The sequence below is a fragment of the Phoca vitulina genome, unplaced genomic scaffold (genome assembly GCF_004348235.1).
Source record: "Phoca vitulina isolate PV1807 unplaced genomic scaffold, GSC_HSeal_1.0 scaffold5, whole genome shotgun sequence".
NCBI lineage: Eukaryota > Metazoa > Chordata > Mammalia > Carnivora > Phocidae > Phoca > Phoca vitulina.
In genome coordinates this window covers 66366748-66388571 of record NW_022589708.1, presented here as the reverse complement: position 1 = coordinate 66388571, position 21824 = coordinate 66366748, and the positions used below count along the sequence as shown (strand labels likewise).

The 21824-nt window shown below is 34.5% G+C and overlaps 1 protein-coding gene and 1 pseudogene across 10 annotated transcripts in view; both read left to right on the top strand.

Annotated features, from left to right (window-relative positions):
- Positions 1–21824, top strand: part of NBEA (neurobeachin) — a 696015-nt gene that overhangs the window by 108595 nt on the left and 565596 nt on the right. For all 10 annotated transcript variants that reach the window (XM_032403205.1, XM_032403204.1, XM_032403196.1 and 7 more), the window contains exons 7-8: positions 3637–3756; positions 6179–6325. In XM_032403205.1, coding sequence (XP_032259096.1) covers positions 3637–3756; positions 6179–6325 — 267 coding nt within the window. The remainder of the gene's footprint in view (positions 1–3636; positions 3757–6178; positions 6326–21824) is intronic.
- Positions 13195–14258, top strand: LOC116631727 (annotated as a pseudogene).

The window sequence follows — 21824 nt, the reverse complement described above, 5'->3', positions numbered from 1 at the left end:
GTTCAGAGAGTTGCTGCTATTCTTTTCTCAATCTCCTGTTGAGTTCGTAGGTGTTCAGAATGGTTTGATCCCTGTCTAGCTGATTTCCTGGGACCAGATGAAGTTTAGGTCTCCTACTCCTCTGCCATCTTGCTCCTCCCCCTTTCCTATGAATTCTTATTTTTTTTTTTTAAAGATTTTATTTATTTATTTGACAGAGAGACACAGCGAGGGAAGGAACACAAGCAGGGGGAGTGGGAGAGGGAGAAGCAGGCTTCCGACAGAGAGGGAGCCCAATGCAGGGCTCGATCCCAGGACCCTGGGATCATGACCTGAGCCGAAGGCAGATGCTTAATGACTGAGCCACCCAGGTGCCCCTCCTATGAATTCTTACTACAGGTTTTTTTTTTCTTCCTTCTTTTATAGATCTATTTTCGAGTCTTAATTAAATGCAGACCTCAGAAGTACACACTCTCATATGCGTACAGAGTTTCCAACTTTTCTCCCATTTCTTTTAAAATATGTCAAAGATATCAAGCAACGTTTGGGCTCTTTGGTATTAAAAGGCACTTGCCTATTATATATAAAGGATATATTGAGGTACCAAGGAAAGAGGAAAGTTAATTTTCCTGTAACTATTATGACCTTCACTGAGATCAGTTCGTTCATTCAACTATGCATTCATTTTTTCATTCATCAGTTTTATCAAATATCAATGTTATGACCAAAAGCAAACTCCCATTGTTACTCCACATCTTATTATCTGGCTAATTAAATGGCTAACTGTATTAATTATCTCAAGTTAATGGTACCACAACCAATTTAAGTGAAAAATTGGAAACCATCTTACATTCCCCTTTTCTGTATCATTACTTCCAGTCAGTTCTGTTAATTAGTCCCTATCCCCCTTCTTTTAAATAACCAATGCCTTTGTCTTAATTTAGGCTTTTATATTACCTGAACCTTTGTAGTAGTCTTAGCTTTATTTTTAACCACATTTGCCTAACTATCCCACCTACTCACTACTGCCAGTTATTTTCCTAGACTATGAAGATGATCATTTCACTTTCCTGCTCAAAATTCCTAGTGATAATCACATTATGCAAAAACAAAGGCTAATTACTAAAGGTGTCCTACATTTCTCTTTACAAGCTGGTCTTTGTTATTGCAGCTAAATCTAAACACGGAGAAAAGTTTTGTCAGGCCTCTGTGCTGTTATGTGAAGTTTTAGGATTCTTCTGCCTGGAATGTTTCTTTTCCTCCTGTTTATGTAACAGTTTGTATTCATACCTTCAAGCTAAATCTTAAGTTTCATTTTACTCTTTTAGTGACTTCTCTGTTAGCCTTCCTTCTCCATTTGTCTTGTCTTTTCCCTCTGCCCTCAGTTGTTTCTTCTTTTGCTCCTGTATCTGTGTTTTAGATATCTGTCATGGTTTTATAATTGTTTTCATGTTTGTTTTTCTGGTGAAACCTCCTTAAGGGTGTGTATGTTATCTTTGTATGCCCACAGTCTGGGGGATACCCCGCATGAAATAGATGCTCAGTAAAATTTTTGAATGAATGAATGACTCTGAGGAATAAATAATGTCAATTCTAGCAGAAAAAAATCTCATTGGGGAAATAGTGGATAAAAAAATAAATAGATATTTAGTTAATGCTATCTTATTTATGGGTGCCAAATATGTATTAGGAACTATTCTTTATAGTTTTCATACATTGTCAATTATCTGTAATATTCACAGTCACTCCACAAAGTAGGCATTATTATTCCTCCTTTTTTAGACATGGAAGTAGGTCCAGAGAGGCTAAATAATTTGCCAGAAGCCATGGAGCTAGTTACCTGGGAACTCAGTTTATATCTGTATGAATTTAAAGTTTGTACTTTCCAGCCCAGCACACTGAATTATCTCATACACAGGAGAAAGAACTCAATAAATACTTGTTAAATAAGTGCTTTTTTCTATATTAGGTATGGTAGTAACTATAATAATACATCTAATATTATTTATCTTAAACTTGTCTTTGGATAGCTGGAAATCCTCCTCTGTTTATAGACATTTATTTACATGTATTCTGTTTAGAAATTTGAAATTTCTAAAAATCTTACTCCAAAATATAAAGACTGTATTTCCTGTGTTACCTAGATGGCATTCTGGTGGAAAATTTTTAAACTCAGTGAAGGTAGTATAGGTAAATTTGAATTCTTATGCATGTAAACTATAAGATTTTTCTTAAATTTATTTGAAGCTCCCATTTTTATGGCTTCTTCTTGATAATTTTGTAGTATTTAGAAATATGAGTTGTTAAATGACTGACTTTAATGGTTTTTTTTTTCCTGCTTTTAATCAGGAAAAACATATATATTGCTTTCTGATCAAGTGAAAGATTCAGTTTGCAATGATTAGAGTTAAAGATTACCTAAAATGAAACAACTTTAAAAAAGACCTGTGTTTTAGGGATTAAATAGTTTGACCTGACATTTTATTTTTATAATTGAGGAACAATGTTGTTTGTGTTATTGCCTTCCATGAGTTGTTGAGTGCACTATTTTTATTTTCTGAATCGAAATGAATTAAATTGAATTTTGTTCAAAGTTTTTCAGACACCTTGAAATAACTAGTATTTTAGTGGTTGAGAATTACTACTATAGATTTATGTTTTTTAAAATATACTATATGAAATAAATGAATACTGCTTTTAAGTAATTTGGGAAACAAAGTTTGTATTATATATTTTTATTTTTTGGGGGGGAAACTACGTCTTATTTTCCCTCCTTAACCACTGAAGGCATACTTGTTCAAGTATCTGTAAATTTTTTGAATTTTTTTATATTTTAGAAAAATATTTCTGTATTCTCAGCCTTAGGTTATTAACTTTCAAAAGAGTAAGCGTTGAATCCACAAATTGTTACAGAAGTTAAGCCATTCTATATCAAAATATACACTTAAAATGCTTTTGGTTGGCCCTAGTAACTACAAAGTTAGAACTTAATATAAACTCATTCCTTGATTCTTAATGTATATTCACACATTATCAAGTTAAAAATATATAATTATTCTTGGACATAATAAATCTAAATTGTGGAATTGAAATCACCTAAATTTTATTATAAATGTTAAAATGTTTTTCCTCTGACGGGTCTTTCCTCACCATACAATCCAAAGTAGACTCCTAGGTTATTCTTTCTCAGTTTACACTGGTTTTATTTTTTCCCTCATAGTAGTCTTCATTATTCGTCATTTTATATACCTTTACTTGTCTAATCTGTGTCTCTTTCATTATACCATGAATTTCAGGAGAGCTGGACCTATGCTCTGTCTGGTCAGACTTGGTTATTTGTGATGCCTGGCAGAATATACATGTTATTAAATGAATGAACACAAATATATTGTATTTCCATAATATTTGGATCTTGGTAGAAGGAGTATCATTCCAGGGTTCAAGGCATTCTAGGTCTGTCTTCATCACAGATTTATTGTTTATGAGTCACTTCTTTCATCTGCAAAATGAGAAATAAGATGGGGAACTTGAAATAGTAATGTGTAATTATTATTATTCTTTCAAGCATTTCTTGTAGTATGTTATGAATGTTATGATTGCTTTTTTAGACAATAACTAAACATGACATTAAGGTCTTTAATATTTTTTTTATTTAAGTGGTACATGATCAGCATTGTCCACATTTATAATCGATGGAGGAACAGTGAAATTCGGTGTTATGTTAATGGACAACTGGTATCCTATGGTGATATGGCTTGGCATGTTAACACAAATGATGTAAGTTTTTTTTTTAATTTGTGCTTTAATGTATTTGAGTGTGTGATCTATCATTGTTCATAACATGAATTGTATAATAAAATAGTTTGGTAGAAACTTAATAGTTGTACTTTGAAAGTTTTTTTCTGTTAAATGAATTTTTAGGTCTTAAATTTAATATAATTAAGTTGCTAAAATAGATAATTAGTGTTAAAAAAAAAGGAAAATTGCTCAAAAATTATTAAGTATTAGGTCAAAAACATCCATGCAGTATTCTATTCTTTCTAGAATTTCAAGCAGTAAAAACTGTGTCTTGTACCTTATTTGGATGTGAAAGGAAGACTTTAAATAAAGTGATTAAGTATAACATGTAGTCACTATGTCTCGAACAGAGGGAGGAATGGGCAGAATAATGTTAAGAGATAAGGTTAGATTGACAGCAGAGGGTGAAATCCTGCAGGGGCCTTACATGCAAACACAGTACCTGGGCTTTCCCATCTTACCCAGCATAAAAATCTTTGGAAGGTTTTGAGCAGACAAGTGATGTAATGCTGGTTCATATTTTAAAAATATCCATCAGGCTGCAGTATTGAGAATATTCTGAAGGAAAAAATGACAGAAGAAGGGAGATCAATTAAATGACTTATTGTAATAATAACAAACATAATACTAGTTTTGACTAGCCTGTTAGTAGTGAGGGAGGTAACACAGTTGGATTCTGGATAGAGAATATCTAGAGTTAAAACCTCAAGAACTCTGTTCTAGGCTTTCTCTTGTCATTATCCTGACATGTTAGAACCCAAGTAAAAGATGTTTTCTAGTACCAAAAGTACTTCCAAACCCAATAATATACGAGCATTCCAGTATACCTCGTTTTATAAAAACTTGCCTCTTTTTAACAAAATTCACCTCTCAGTATTGTCCGTATCTCTCCAGACTTTAATTTACTTAAGAGCAGGGTCTCTTCTTATTCTCTCTGGTATTCTTTTAAATCGTACTATGTGCAAAGTCCATAGCTTTTTCCCTGAGTCATGGGTTGGAAGAGTACCCCCTGCAGACCATATCTGAACCTTGACCTGTTTTTGCATGACCTGAGAGCTAAGAATCTTTGTTTTGTTTTGTTTTTCATTTTTAGAGGTTTTTCTTTTTTTAAAGATCCAGACAAACAAAAATCAAAAAAGATTATATGACAGAAACCACATGTGGCTTGAAAAGGTTAGAATATTTACTGTCTGTTCATTTATAGGACAAGTTTGCTTTTTCTGCCCTGGAAACTCATAGTTGGGCCACAGTCAGTAAATTTTTGAGAATGATTTTGTCAGAATTAGATACACAGATGAAATTCTGCTTCATGTCTGCCTTCCAAAGGGGAGAGTTTTTATTATAGAGTGGAAGAAACCCAAGAGACTTTGTTGACTGTCACTAACTCTACAGTTATATTTAAAAAGGAAGGAAGGAAGGAAAGAAAGGAGGGAGGGAGAGAAAGAAAGAAAAGAAAGACTTAAATTTTTGAGTTATTTGCAATAGTACACCAAAAAATGGAGAAGCCTGGGCAATAACACATATGTACACATAACATCATGCAGTAAATTCTTCAGTTCCTATAGTTTTAATTACAGAATGGGTATTTGATGGGGAGTTTTTATCTTCATAATTCATTCACAAATATTTTGTCATTCTATTGAGGCACCAAGGGGATACCATACATATTTAATGTCTTGCTCTTTAGTGCTAAGGTGTGGAATGATATGTGAGGATGGGGGAAGGAAACTGGGGTGAGATTTTAAGAAGCAGAGATGGGAAGGGTCTAGGTAAGTGTGGCTTCTTAAGGTCTTCAACTCTCCAGATGGAGAGCACCATACCATCTACTTTAGGTGGCAGATTTCGGTGATCATTATTTTTTTGGTTCTACATAATGCCTGCCCATTGAAGAGAGGGAAGTGATCTTCATAGGGTCCTTGACTTAGTGTGGAGAAATAGAGTAATATATATCCCTGGTGGAGAAATTAGATAGTTTCAAAAATTAGGCCTTATGTGTTTATGGTTAAAATTTGGAATGATCATTCTCTGATTCAGATAAATTTCTCTCTACATGGACAATTGTTAAATTATTAGAGTTTTAAAATGAGTTTTACTTTTGTAAATAAAATTATAAGCACTTTGCCTTTAAGTATAACATTTCTAAAGTGGTTACGTGATTAATGAATAGATGATTATTGTTTGTTTTGCTTTTCTATAGATACAAAATATTTAACTGATTTACTTTTTCTAAAAATCTTTAGCTGGCCTTTGTTATTTAAATACTCCATAAAGTCTTAAGTGATGCTTTCTTCTGTTGTTATTGTTATATTTTAAGGTATTCATGACAGTGAAGGCAGGTATCCTTAAATATTTTATCATTACAAAATAATACATTGATTTTTTTATGACTTTTTAAAAATAGAGCTATGACAAGTGCTTTCTCGGATCTTCAGAAACTGCTGATGCAAATAGGGTGTTCTGTGGTCAGCTGGGTGCCGTGTATGTGTTCAGCGAAGCGCTCAACCCTGCGCAGATATTTGCAATTCATCAGTTAGGACCTGGATATAAGGTAGTAATAACTATCTTACTACAAATTCTGTGGAAAGTTTTATGTGAATTCTATGTGAACGGTGATACAATATAACATATAGTGATAATCTTTCTTCAATGTGATTTAAAAGTTGTCTCTGTTTTTTGGAACTCAGCTGTTATTACAGGTTTCATTTTGTTTCAAAGGTGCTTTTTCTCTTTTTCACTATTTTCCTTTCATGAACTTTGAAAATTCTTTAGACTATTTTCTAATATGAAAGCCATGGCTTTTGTTAACATAATTCTGAAATAATAAATTTTATAAAACCATATTGCTTAATGTGGTACTTAAAATCTCAAATTTTGAAATACATAATGAACAAATGAAATGACCATTATTGTTCAAATTAGAGATAATCTGGAAAGAATAAAGATTTAAAAGGAAAATGGTATAAAATCACATGTGGCTGAAATTAATTCAGTTTTAGTTTTTACTTTTACTCGTCCTTTACAATAGGCAGAGAAGGTCAGTACAGTAGTGAGTATCTGAATTTTGCAAAATCAATTATTTAATATGATTTATCATACTCTTCTGTTTTTTAACTTTCAAAATGAAGACTTATTTAGGCAAGATATTGCATTCACATATATGAATTAGTTTTTAGTGTGCAGTACCCCTGGCTAGGGAAATATGAGTTTTATTTAAATCACATTGGGAGCTGTGACATCCCAAACTGTTTGGAGCTGAGAGAAAATCATGCAGTGTAAGTCAAAGTATTTATAATTCTGAAGAAGTACATGTCTTGCATGGAGGAGCTGTTTTTTTTAAAAATTTAGTGTTTAAATAATCAGTGTGAAGATTGTATTATGAAAAAAGGGGTACTAAAATATTTCTGTTCCCAGTGATTTTAAAATAATCACAATATTAAATGACAATAATGCCGTCATTTTTATGTCAAGGTGAAAATACTTGCTACCATCTTTTGTCCGTATCATTAATTTTACTATCCCTAGAAATGAATTTGTGCTCATACAGCACTTTTTCTTCTGTGCGTCCTTTGGTTTAGGTCCTAGTTCTGCCATGTATTGGATTTGCACAGGAATGTTTCTGTAATTCAGATTTTTGGATTAATATACATTCTGCCTCCTTTTGTGCTTCTTTGGCTTGGCCTAAAATATTTGAAGTGGATTTCTTCAAGCACTGCCAGAATGATATTAAATGAATCAAATCAATGATGCATAATTAAGATAGAAATGAAGAAAAAAGAGATATGCAAACTCTAAATCCAATATGATTGCTATAGTGCAATTTTAGAATTGACGGGAGCTTCCTGGCAGGAAAAAAGAAAAGGACTAAATATAAACAAGTTATGTAATTCTCTTATTTAGAAAGGAGCAAACATTGTCTTGAACCACTTTGCAAACTTAGTAATTTGTCATAATGGCTCTTTTTCATCATAGTCTTTTATAACAAAAGTGAAAATGAGTAGTAACCCTGTGTCACTGTGTTGTATACACAAATACTCATGTGATAGAGAATGTATTCCTAGCATCCTAACGTAGTCAATAGAGTACCTATATCAAAGTCAGAACTTTTAAAAGAAAATACCTCTAAATTTTGGGCATTGCATGAAAAAGTATTTAGTTTTGAAAGTTCCCAGCCTCTGGGTATAGCCCACTGAGCCCCTTGTTTTTTTTTTTTTTTTTAAAGATTTATTTATTTATTTTAGAGTGGGAGAGAGAAAGGCGGAGGGAGAGAGAGTCCCAAGCCAAGTCCTTGCTGAGCGTGGAGCCCCTGAGGCTCAATCTTACGACCCTGAGATCACGACCTGAATCGAAACCAAGAGTCGATGCTCAACCGACTCTGCCACCCAGGTGCCCCCTGAGCCCTGTGTTATTAATGGAAATAGACTGTAAATCCATGGGTGTATATGTATTTTCTCAATATGTAAATATTAAAAATAGAATTACTATCAGGACAGGCATCTGTAAAAATTTTTGATATTGAAGTTGTTTTCTAGAAATTCAGAGAATGAAGGGAAAGAGGAAAGGATACAAATGAAGACAAGGAAAAAAGCTGAAGTGGTTTGCACATAATAGTCTCAATTTTCTTGGGTAAAGTAGGAGGCAGTCACTTCCTATGAGTTGAAGGGGTAGAGAACTGCAGTGGAACTTTTATGGTGTTCAGGATATAATAACTAGTTGACATTTGGCTTAAATCACAGATGAAGCTAGAATTATTAATTGTTATATAATAATGTATTTATATTCATTGATGCACGTTATATGGAGCTTCCAATAAGTGTAATTGTTGGTATTCCCTATGATTCTGGGCTTAATGTAGATAGCATGTCAACATCTGGGCCCTGAAATAAAATAAATTAATTCCCCCCAAAATAATGTCCTCAGACTATATATACTATGCAGCCTGGCCTGTGTGATTTTGACTTGCTGACCATTAGAGTATTAGGTAATTTTCTTTCTGTGAATTGTCTGGTTTTGAGCAGTGAATATTTTGTACTTAGTTATTTTAGGGAAACAGTAAATAAAAGGAGGGTATTACTAATCAAATAAATCATTAGATTTGGAAGTAATATGTAAAACAACAGAATTTCTCATTGTAACTTTGTCTAGTATAGAAAAATTTACTGTGAGTTAAGTGTATTGTGGAGCTCTATTTGATAGGGTTATTCAGTGTCTACAAGATTATAAAGTCTTACACATACAGTGGCCTTTTGACATGAACTTGCAAAACAGATTTTAAAGTTTTGATATTTTATAATTGTTATTGGACATTTCCTAATTATCTTATAGCCTCTTGTGGCAAGTAGTTCATCTCCATTGCTAAATTTTTCAATATTAAGTTTTGTGTTTTGTCCTCCATTCAAGAAAATGATAGCCTAACGATTCTTTATCAGTTTATTATATTATGATAAAGATCTAACTGATACAGAGAAAACGTATGGAACAGCCTCCAAAATTAAAAATCACTTTGGAGGAGCGCCTGGGTGGCTCAGTTGGTTAAGCGTCTGCCTTCAGCTCAGGTCATGATCCCAGGGTCCTAGGATCAAGCCCCACATCATTGGGCTCCCTGCTCAGCAGGGAGTCTGCTTCTCCCTCTCCTTCTGCTCCTCCCCCTGCTTGTGCACGCATTCGCTCTCTCTCTCAAATAAATAAAAATCATTAAAAAAATCACTTTGGAGGTTTTCTGATACTTGCTTGGATAGGCAAGCTCCTAAGAAAGTGATATTCCCACAATAACCTCTTAAAATTCTGCACATTATATAGAAAACAACTATGTGAGGGCTCTAAAGACTGAATAAATGCCACCAGGTTTTAGAGAGGTGTTAAAACATGAAACAAGTGGTCAGCATGGGCTGAATTCTCCATTTTTTTACTCTGATAGTAAAACTTTCTGGCCAGAAAAATTAACGTAAAAAGTACTTGGCCAATCAACATCACATGGAGATTAATGGGCTACCTCAGAAAAGAGACAGCCAGAGAAGAATCTGAATTCTGTATTTTAAAAAAACTCAGCTTGAATCTCTCACCAACTCCTGAAACCATGGTGATCATGACAAACTGATAATAGATTGTAAATAAGGCTTCAAGAACTGAACTGAGATCTGAGATACCATACATAGGAGGTATAACAGTCTGTAATTGTATCTGAGCAAGAAAATGACCCCACGAAACAAAAACAAATACTTTGCAGAACAAGATGGTCTCTACAGAATAATTTTCACCATGTCCAGCATATAATCCAAAATCGCTCATCCTATGAAAAGCCAGGAAAATGTGACTTATTCTCAAGGAAAGGGAAAATCAGCACACACCAACTGCCAGGTAGCCCAGAATCATGGAATTATTATGTGAGCACTTTTAGGGAGCTATTATAACTAGTGAGGTCAAAAAAATTTGCTTGTAATGAACTGGGAATTATCAGCCACAAAATTTTTAAAAAGTGGAAATTTTAGAACTGAAAAATACATCTGAAGTTAAAAAAATCCACTGTATGGGTTTATTATTAGCAAAATTGATATGATAGAGAAATAAATAATCTTGGATATAGTTTGACAGAACCATTAGAAGAGAGAGAAAAGATTTAGGGGGGAAAGAAGAAAACCGTAGAGACATATGGGGTGGTTTTGAAATGTCATATGCAATGTATAAGAGAAAGGCCCAGAAAAAATATATGAGGAAATAATGGTAGAGAACTTCCCAAATTTCATAAAACACGCAAACAAACAAACTTATATTTATAGATTGAAGGAACTATGTAAACTCCAAGGCAAATAAAGTCAGGGAAACCCAGGGAAACCATAGAGCTGGAGCAGAACCTGTCAACCCAGAATTCTGAAGAAAGAAACTTGGATCATTAAGAATGAATGAATGAAAACATTCAGAATGATAAATATATGGATAAGTAAAATATCTTTTCTCTTACTTTCTTTAAAATGTATACTACTGATTAAAGCACAAATTATTATACTTTTATTGGTTTATAATATACATAAATTTAATATATATGGCAGCTCTAATAGAAGATTCTGGGAGGGGATATAAATGCAAACTTTTCATATTTTAAAAAATATCTGTGGGATATAAAAATATTGACTGAAATTCAATAGCCAAAATGAAATTAACAAATTCAAAGTCATATATCTTTTCTTGAAATGTTAAGTATCCAGTATTTAATTTCCCTATGCTATATAGACTTCTTTTTGAAATGAAAGATAACATATATTCTACATATACTCAATGGAAAGGAGAAACAAAATAAATTAATGCAAGTTAATGGAGAGAAGGTAAACTAGATATGAGTAAGAGGCATTCATTGATTCATCCATTTATTCTTTTAGTAAATATTATTAAATATTGTTTATTGGCACTGTTATTCTAGATGTTCTGGGTGCTAGGGATATGACAGTGAACAAAACAGACAAAAATCCCTGCCTTTATTGGGGAGAAGGAGAATGTACATTATCATGGGAGGGGACAGACAAAAACCAAAAAAACAGATAGTGTGCTAGATGGTGGTAAGTGCTATGGGAAAAATAAAGCATGTAAAAATGATGGAAAATGGTGGACTGCAGTTTTTATAGAGTGATAGAGGAGATGGCACTAAAGACTTCAAGGAGGTGAAGTTGATGTCAATCAGGTGAATATTTGGGGGAGAGCTTTCAGGGCACATGGGACAGCAAGTATAAAGGCCACTTAATAGGATCTTACTTGATAGGTTAACAAACACTGTGTTTCACTGTGACTAAGATAGAGGGAGTATAGACAAGGCTGATAGCCATAGAAAATAGTGGAACTTGGTTGGAGTTTTGATAAGCTATACCTAAAATACTCTAAGAGGTCAGGTTTTGCATATATTTTGGAGGTAAAGCCAGTAGCATTTTCTTTCCCTGGGAATGTGGGCTAAAGGTACAAGAGAAGATTCAAAGGTGACCCAATTATTTTAGTCTGAACAACTGAATTGATGGGTTTTTTATTTACTAAGATAGGAAAGATTTGGAAAGACCAAATTTTGGGGAGTAAGGTCAGGTTTTGGTTTTGGACATATGATGTTTGAGAGGTCAGTTAGACATCTAAATGGAGAAGTGATATAAGCCTGCAGTTTGGTGGGGGGAAGTCTAGGTTGGAGATGGAACTTTAGCATTGGTAGGGTATAGAGAGGATTTAAAGCTATGAGACTGGATTTAGATACCAATGAATGAGTTCGGAGATAAAAGATGACTGAGTAATGGCTCCTTGGAAAAGCCAAAGTTTGCAGGTTGTGGAGATGAGAAGGACCTAGTAAGGGAAAATTAGAAGGAGAGCAAGGGAGTAAGAGGAAAATGCAGGAGAACAGGAAAGTATGGTGTCCTGGATGTTTTTAAAGTAAGAGGAGGTGATTAATTTTCAAATGCTGCTGACAGGTTAAGTAAATTGAGGACTGAGAAATGGCTATTGGATTTAGCAGCATGGAGGTCATGGGTGATCTTGATTATCACCTTACAGTTAGTTGAAATGGGTGAAAAGTCCTTTATTTAATGAAGACAGTAGTATTTTTTTTTCAGAATTGAAAGAGAAACATTAATTTATGATTGAAAGTATAGTTGTTTAGTTTTGCTTGTATCGTTCTAGTACATTGCATAACAAGACTTTATCTCTCTGCCTTTCTAATATTCTGTAACTCCCATTTCCATCATTTTGTCCTTTTGAAGAACTGTTTATATGTAGCTGTTTTTTTCTGGTCTCCTGATTATTTGCTTTTACTGTAGTATACATTTATTTATGCTCAATATATTTGTAAATAAAAATTTATAGAAAAACCTCTGAGTAATATGTACTTATGTGCACATGAATATGATTATGTAAACTTTCTCTGCAAAATAGTGAAGCTTTATTTTTAAACTGTCATACTTTAAATGATTTTTCATTTTAGTCAGTATCTTTAGGATAATATGAACATACTCAACGTATGCTACCATTTTTCAAGTTAGTTGCAGTTTTTTTGGAATTGCTTTTGAAGGGTCAGTTTTTAAGTGACACAAGAAAACAGTTCTCTTTACTTTAGAGCTATGCTATATTTTTGATAATAGATCGTTTTGTGACACCTATTAATTCATCAGACATGGCTTCAAGTTGTTTTTCTTTTTCCAAAAATTAAATCCATCCCTTGAGGATGACAGTTTGCCTTCAAAAATGTAATTTAAAATGCTACAGAGTTCAATCAAGAGTGGAAGTGGAGAGCGGATCCCAGAGAGCCCTGAGCAGCTCTCCTGTCCACCTTCTCCTCACCAAGAACCACCACTGCTGCTGCTGGCTCCACTCACCATCACTGCAACCTTGAGCAGTGAGGCCGAGATCTAGCCTCAAAGTGAGTGGCAGCAAGGGCGGCCTCATATTGGCAGTGCCTGAAGGGTCAAGTTCATTACAAGGAAGTTTTTGGGAACAGTAAAATGGTTCAGCGTGAGAAACAGATATGGTTTAATCAACAGGAATGACACCAAAGAATATGTATTTGTACACCAGACTGCCATAAAAAAGAATAACCCCAGGAAGTACCTTTGTAGTATACAAGATGGAGAGCCTGTCGAGTTTGATATCATTGAAAGGATAAAAAGGGTGCAAGGCAACAAATGTTACAGGCCCTGGTAGATTGCCAGTGCAAGGCAGTAAATGTGCAGCAGGCTGTAATCTGCTAAATTATGAACACTATCCATGTTGCAGGGGTCCTCCATGCAATTATTAGTAGAATTTCCAGAATAGTGAGAATGGGGAAAAGAATGCAGGATCGGAAAGTGCTCCTGAAGGCCAGGCCCTAATGCAGGCCATGGTGCCCACTTTACTACGTGTGGAAACCCGATGGGTTTTGACCAGAGTATTCCTACCTTCCTGTGCGGGGAGAAGTGATGGAGGGTGCTGACAACCAGGGTGCAGGAGAGCAAGGTAGACCAGTGAGACAGAATATGCATTGGCGTTATAAATGACCATTCCACAGGGGCCCTCCTTGCCAAAGATAGCCTAAAGAGGATGGCAGTGAAAGAGATAAGGAAAATCAAGGAGATGAGACCCAAGTTCAGCAGCCACCTCAACATCTGTACTGCTACAACTTCAATTACCACAACACAGAAGCCCAGAAAACCCTAAGTGATAAGATGGCAAAGAGACAAAGCTGCTGGTCCACCAGTGGAGAATTAGTCCCCTACCAAGGCTGTGTAGGGCTGAGTAAATGCAGGCTTACCTAAATCTCTGCTATCATCTTACCATTGGTTTAATCATCCAACAAGAGGAAGTGAATACGAAGTTGCTGCAATAAAAAATAACAGAAGGTTGGAGCTGAAGATTTCAAGTGCTTGATTTTTGTTCATTGACCAGATAATTAAAACTTTCTGCATATCTCTGCAGACTGGAGTTTTTACTATCTTTACCTAAAGACGTCTCTTTTTTGATAATGGCAAACATTTTTTTTTAAAGCCTTATTTTCCTCAATACACTTATAAAGGTTTTTAAATTGTCTCATATCTGGAAAAGTTGAGATTTTTAAGAACCTCATTTTTAATTTGTAATAAATGTTTACAACTTAAATTTTTTTTTCAAAAAAGTCAGCAAACTGCAAGCACCTGTTAATAAAGATCTTTAAAAATGCTGTAAATTCTGAAAATGTTTTTAAAAATCCTAGATATAAGGAATGTTTTGAGTAATAGACATTATATTATTTCTAAGGTGATTCTTTTGGAAAATATACCACTTGTGATCATATTTGTTTAGCTATATTTGCTTTAAAATATCAAACTCAACACCCAAAGAACAAATGATCCAATCAAGAAATGGGCAGAAGACATGAACAGACATTTTTCCAAAGAAGACATCCAAATGGCCAACAGACACATGAAAAAGTGCTCAACATCGCTCGGCATCAGGGAAATCCAAATCAAAACCTCAATGAGGTACCACCTCACACCAGTCAGAATGGCTAAAAACAAGTCAGGAAACGACAGATGTTGGCGGGGATGCATAGAAAGGGGAACCCTCCCACACTGTTGGTGGGAATGCAAGCTGGTGCAGTCACTCTGGAAAACAGTATGGAGGTTTCTCAAAAAGCTGAAAATAAAGCTGCTCTACGGCCCAGCAATTGCACTACTGGGTATTTACCCCAAAGATACAAATGTAGTGATCCGAAGGGGTACATGCACCCTGATGTTTATAGCAGCAATGTCCACAATAGCCAAACTACGGAAAGAGCCAAGATGTCCATTGACAGATGAAATGGATAAAGAAGATGTATATATATACAATGGAATATTATGCAGCCATCAAAAGGAATGAAATCTTGCCATTTGCAATGATGTAGATGGAACTGGAGGGTATTATGCTGAGCAAAATAAGTCAATCAGAGAAAGACATGTATCATATGATCTCACTGATATGAGGAATTCTTAATCTCAGGAAACAAATTGAGGGTTGCTGGAGTGGTGGGGGGTGGGAGGGATGGGGTGGCTGGATGATAGACATTGAGTGCTGTGAATTGTGTAAGACTGTTGAATCACAGACCTGTACCTCTGAAACAAATAATATATGTTAAAAAAAAAAAAAGATGTAGGAAGGGAGAAATGAAGGGGGGGAATCGGTGGGGGAGATGAACCATGAGAGACTATGGACTCTGAGAAACAAACTGAGGCTTCTAGAGGGGAGAGGGGTGGGGGATGGGTTAGCCTGGTGATGGGTATTAAAGAGGGCACGTTCTGCATGGAGCACTGGGTGTTATATGCAAACAATGAATCATGGAACACTACATCAAAAACTAGTGATGTAATGTATGGTGATTAACATACATAATAAAAATTTTTAAAAAATCAGATGTGGGGCGCCTGGTGGCTCAGTTGGTTAAGCCTCTGCCTTTGGCTCAGGTCATGATCCCAGGGCCCTGGGATTGAGCTCTGCCTTGGACTCCCTGCTCAGCAGGCAGTCTGCTTGTCCCTCTCCACCCCGTCCCCCCCATATGTGCACTCTCTCTTTCTTTCTCTCTCTCACGTGCTCTCTTTCTCTCAAAAACATAAATAAAATCTTTTAAAAACTCAGGTGTATTACTTTAAAGCTATACTATGTTTAAAATCCTAGAATTTCGGTGAATGGTGAGAAAAGTGTTCTATTTTTCCAGTGACCTGCTTCTACCTACCCCCACTAATGCAATGCCTTTAGACTTATTTTATTATCCAGTTCATATAATTTTTACTCACTGGTCTTAAATTAAAATCTGTAATTCCTACAAGGTTTTTATCTAATTATTGGAACATTTTGTATATACTAACATGTTTTTACTCCACCAACTCAGTCTAATAATGCTTCCTGATGGTCAAGAGGGGAAATGTATAACCTAATTTCATTTCTTCATTATTCAAAGATCTTCAATTACTGTTTTTAAAATTTCATTATAAACTCATGGATTTAAATGTATTTGAAGTGTTTCAATCTGTAGCCGTTACTGTTCTTTTTGAAATTAAAATTGTCCCACCTTTGAGCAATGAATGTCTGTTCCAATTGGTTCCTTAGTCCCTTGACCTGACCCTGTAGTCTTTGATAGATTTCTTGCTATTTCCCATGATAGTATTTCAGACTCATTCTGAACATTTTGTTGTTTCAGTCCTGGAATCAGCCATTATTCCATGAATCCTTAGTTTTTATTTGTGTGAAATTGAGGACTTTGGTTTAATTTGACCTTCTCTAAGTTAAATCTGTATCTCCTTTTTTCTATATTGAGAATAGTGGTTGTCAAGTGTACAGAGGGTGATAGGATTAGGAAAGCCCATAGTTACATGTACAACAATCTCTGAACAATACTACCAATATTACTCTACTGGCATTATTACTGAAAATAGTTAATTTCTTTTGCATATGTTCTCTTCATTCTCCTTGCCATTTTTTAATAGTGTAAGTATGTTATAGGCTGAATTGTATTCCCCCCCAAATTTTTATGCTGAAGTCCTAGATCCCAGTAGCTTAGAATGTGACCATATTTAGAGATAGGGTCTTTAAAGAGGTAATTAAACTTAAGTGGCTATTAAGGTGGGTCTTAATTTAATATGAATGGTGTCCTTATAAGAGGAAATTAGGATACAAACATGCACAGAGGGAAAACCATATGAAGATACAGGGAGAAGAGGTTTCAGAAGGAACCAGGTCTGCTGACACCTTGATTTTAGTTAGACTTCTAGCCCCCAGAATTGTAAAGAAATAAATTTTTGTTTAAACTACCCAGACTCTGGTACTTTGTTGTAGCAACACTAACAGACTAATACATGGTATGATCTACACTGTGAGTATATGTAGTTATTACATACTGTTCTCAATTTTAAAAATCCTTAGTTGCAGTCCTTTAAGTACTTATATATTTGTTTCATCACATTCCTTATATTGATGTATTTTGGCTATCTGAAGCTCATTCTGTAGTGTATTTCTCTAGAAGGGCTTATGGGAATAGTATTTCTTGAGAACTGCATTTCATTATTAGTTTATTAGGGGTGTTTACACTTGAAAGGCATTTGCCTGCTTTTAAAATCCTTGACTAACCTTTCTTTGAATGTCTTAAATATGTTACTGATTTTCTTTTGGGTTGAAATGTTTTGTTGAAAGTCTGATGACAGTTCTAATATCTTTTCTGTTGTCAGGCACTTGTTCTTTTTGCCTACATGTTCAAAGGATTTTTTTTTCCTTATATCTAGTAATTTTGCTAGATATGTCTTGGTTGTTTGGAGTTGATTTCTCAGATAAGTGGTGTGTACTTTCAGTATGTAGTTTTGCATCTTTTTATATTTTAAGAATTTTTTCTTATATTGTTTAGTATTTGTTGCTTCCTTACTTTGGTTTTCCTTTTCAGAGATTTGATTATACTTGTTTGATTTTACTTTACTTATCTTTAATATTTGTCCCTGTGTGTGTGTGCAAATTGTTTTTTGGGTTTCTTACTTTTCATTTGAAGGACTCCATTTGTTATTTCTTGTAGGGTGGGTCAGATAGCAACAAATTATCTCCATTTTTATTTTTTTGTGAATGTATTTCATTTTGCTTTCAGATAGCTTTTCTGGATATAAATTCTTGGTTGAAAGTTTTTTCTTTGAGCACTTTGAATGTTTTATTTCACTATGTTCTGGCCTCCATTTTTTTAGGTGAGAAGTCAACTTTTGATCTTATTGGTGTTCTTTTTTAGGTGAAGAGTCATTTTTCTCATGCTGCTTTTAAGATTGTCTCCTTGTCTTTAGCTTCCAGCATTTTTACTATGATTTTTCTGTTTGTAGATTTCTTTGCTTTTATTTTTCTTTGAGTTCATGGGCTTTCTGAAAGTGCAAATTAATGTTTTCCAAAAATTGGGGAAGTTTTCAGTTCATCAAGTTTTTTAATATTTTTCTCTTTTCTCTTTCTTCTCTACTTCTGCTATTCCCATTTTGCATATGTTGGTATACTTAGTTGTTTCCCACATTTCTCTGAGGCTCCAATTTTTCTTTACTCTTTTTTCTTTCTGGTTTTTGGATTACATAATCTTTATTATTTTCATGTGTGCTAATTCTGTCCTCTGTTCAAACCTTTTGTTGAGCACCTGTAGAAAAATTTTCAATTCAGTTACACTTTTCAGCTCTAGAATTTCCATTTGGATTTTTTTTCATAGTATTTCTCTCTTAATTGTTATTCTCTATTTAGTAACTTTTTTAAAGATTTAGTTACTTATTTCAGTGAGAGAGTGAGTGAGAGAGAGCAAGCATGGGGGCAGGGGCAGAGGAAGAGAGAGAAACTCAAGCAGACTCTGTGCTGAGCCCGTGTGGGGCTTGATCTTATGACCCTGAGATCAGACCTGTACCAAAACCAGGAGTTGGACGCTTAACCGACTAGGCCACCCAGGCACCCTGATAATCTATTTAATATGACATTGTCATCATACCTACCTTTACTTCTCTAATTATGGTTTTCTTTTAGTTTTTTGAGTGTATTTTTAATGGCTACTTTGGAGTCTTTTTCTGTTAAATCTGACATCTATTTGCTCTCACTGGCAGTTTCTGTTGCCTGCTCTTTTCCATATGTATGGGTTATATTTTCCTTTCTCATTCCATGTCTCTCAATGTCTTGTTGGAGAATGTCCCTGTTTTCTTTTTTCTTTTGAAAAATTATAACAACTTTATGGAAATGTAATTTACATATCATACAATTCACTCCTTTTAAGTGTACAAGTAAATTATTTTAAGTAACTTACAGAGTTGTACAGACATCACCACAATCCAATTTTAGAACATTTCTATCACCCTACATGCCTATTGGCAGTCACTCCTCATTCTCACCCCCATCCTACTCATACCATTTTATATAACAATTGTGCTTCTGAAAATCCTTCAAGGAATAATTTAGTGAATACTGATATTTATGCGTAAGCATGCTTATTATACCTTAATATATAATTTTGAAATGTTGGAAGTAATCTAAATACTAAAATGGAGTAAATATAAGAAAATTATCATATTTTAATAGATTATCTTTATAGTCATTTAAATTGCATCATAATTTTAAAAAAACTAAAAATGTTATATTTAATTATGATGTGAGGTTGTTTTGTTCCTACAAACCAAAGTAGGGAATATATTTGCATCGTAGACTGAAAAACTTAAGGCCAGTTTTTTTTTTCAAATAAGAATATGTTTTATTAGACTTATTACATTATATTTCCCAAGATTTTATGACTTCCCAGAGAATATATTAAACATTATTTATTCCATTGTGAGCAATATGAACAAAACGAAAGTAAAGGTTTTGTTCCAGACAATAGAATGTACATACATTTCAGACTTGTTAAAATGCCAATGTGGAAAAGCTAATTACAGTATTTAACAATACATTTGTCAGTATTTCAATCATTATTTTTAGAAAACAGGTATTCAGGGCACCTGGGTGGCTCAGTCGTTAAGCGTCTGCCTTCGGCTCAGGTCATGATCTCAGGGTCCTGGGATCGAGCCCCACATTGGGCTCCCCACTTGGCGGGAGGCCTGCTACTCCCTCTCCCACTCCCCCTGCTTGTGTTCCCTTTCTCGCTGTGTCTCTCTGTCAAATAAATAAATAAAATCTTTAAAAAAAAAAAAGCAGGTATTCAGATCTTAAGCATGATAGACATATAAAAAAAGATAAGAAGAATTAATGACCTGTTTCAGACATTGTTTTAAAAGGATAGTAACCATGAACCAAACAGAGTGATATCTTGAGTGTTTTCTAGTACTTTTCACTTAAATTCATTGAAGATTATAGGAATGAATTTTATTAGTAATTATTGGTACAAGACTTTCAGCTGGAAAAAGATTTTATTGCTTAAGTTCAGTGTGTGGTGAAGAACATTGGTGATTTCATATTCATACTTAATGGTTGTGTGTTTCTCAAAACAACCAACTCTTTTATTTTATTTTATTTTATTTTTAAAGATTTTATTTATTTATTTGACAGAGAGAGACACAGCGAGGGAGGGAACACAAGCAGGAGGAGTGGGAGAGGGAGAAGCAGGCTTCCCGCTGAGCAGGGAGCCCGATGCGGGGCTCGATCCCAGGACCCTGGGATCATGACCTGAGCCGAAGGCAGACGCTTAACGACTGAGCCACCCAGGCGCCCCTAAACAACCAACTCTTTTATACATGTAGTAAGTAAAGGAAAGGGCACAAAAAAGCAAAAAGAAGCAAAAAAGAGCCAAAGAAAGATATTTAAAGAAATAAAAACTGAGAAGTGGTAGGTTTTAGCAGTAGTAGAAAACAAAAGTTTTGTGATGAATTCAATCCAGAAAGAAGACCAAAATCAAAGAAGAAATGGGTATATTTTTAGTCTTAAAAGTATGAGTGTTATATTTTTAGTCTTAAAAGTATGAGTGCAATTAAATATAAAGTGGATGTATATTGTCAAAAAGAGATTAGAAAATAAAAATGCCGAAAAGTTAGAAAAAGATTAATGGATAATTTTATTTTAAATTCTGAATTTTCTGTGAATAAGGAAAAGTCATTTAAAGTCGCTTTAAAATGACTAGAGGAAAAACTGAAGATTCTATTTAGATAAATTTCCTCATACAACTTTAAAATTCAGAGAACATTTGTTAAGTCATTTCTATGCATGGAGCACTATTATAGGCATTATGGAACATGCAAAGCTGTAAATTACCTTTAAGGAACTTATAACCAAGTGAGGGAGAAAAACATACAAAAAGCTAAAAAGTGAAGTTGGTTGAATTTATAATCATGATATAATCTGAGAACAGTAAGTCCAATGGGATCATGGAAAAGGATTCTGATTATAGGAACTGAGAAGTGCTTCATAGAGAAGATAGCTTTAAAACCAGTTCAGGTTCATGAAGCTTCTCAACTTCAATTGATTTTTTTTTCTGTGGGGATGACAATTGGAATTTGCAAAACAATCTCTTAAAACCTATCTAATTACAAAATTTCTTTTTTTTTTTAAGATTTTATTTATTTGCGAGAGAGAGAATGAGAGACAGAGAGCATGAGAGGGAGGAGGGTCAGAGGGAGAAGCAGACTCCCTGCTGAGCAGGGAGCCCGATGTGGGACTTGATCCCGGGACTCCAGGATCATGACCTGAGCCGAAGGCAGTCGCTTAACCAACTGAGCCACCCAGGCGCCCCTAATTACAAAATTTCTTAATTAAATTTTTATTTGAGTAGAGTTGACACAATGTTATATACATTTTAGGTACACAATAGTGATTTGACAAGTTTATACATTATGCTATGTTCAGTACAACTGTAGCTACCATTTGTCACCATGCATCACTATTATAATATCATTGACTATATTCTTAATGCTGTGCCTTTTATTTCTGTGACTTATTCATTCCATAACTGGAACCTTGTATCTGCAGTCCCCTTTACCCATCCTGCTCTCCTCTAGCAACCATCATCTTCCATATCTTGGCTATTATAAATGATGCTGCAATAAACATAGGGTTGCATATATCATTCCAAATTAGTGATTTCATTTTCTTTGGGTAGATACTCTGTAGTGGAATTACTAGATTACAGG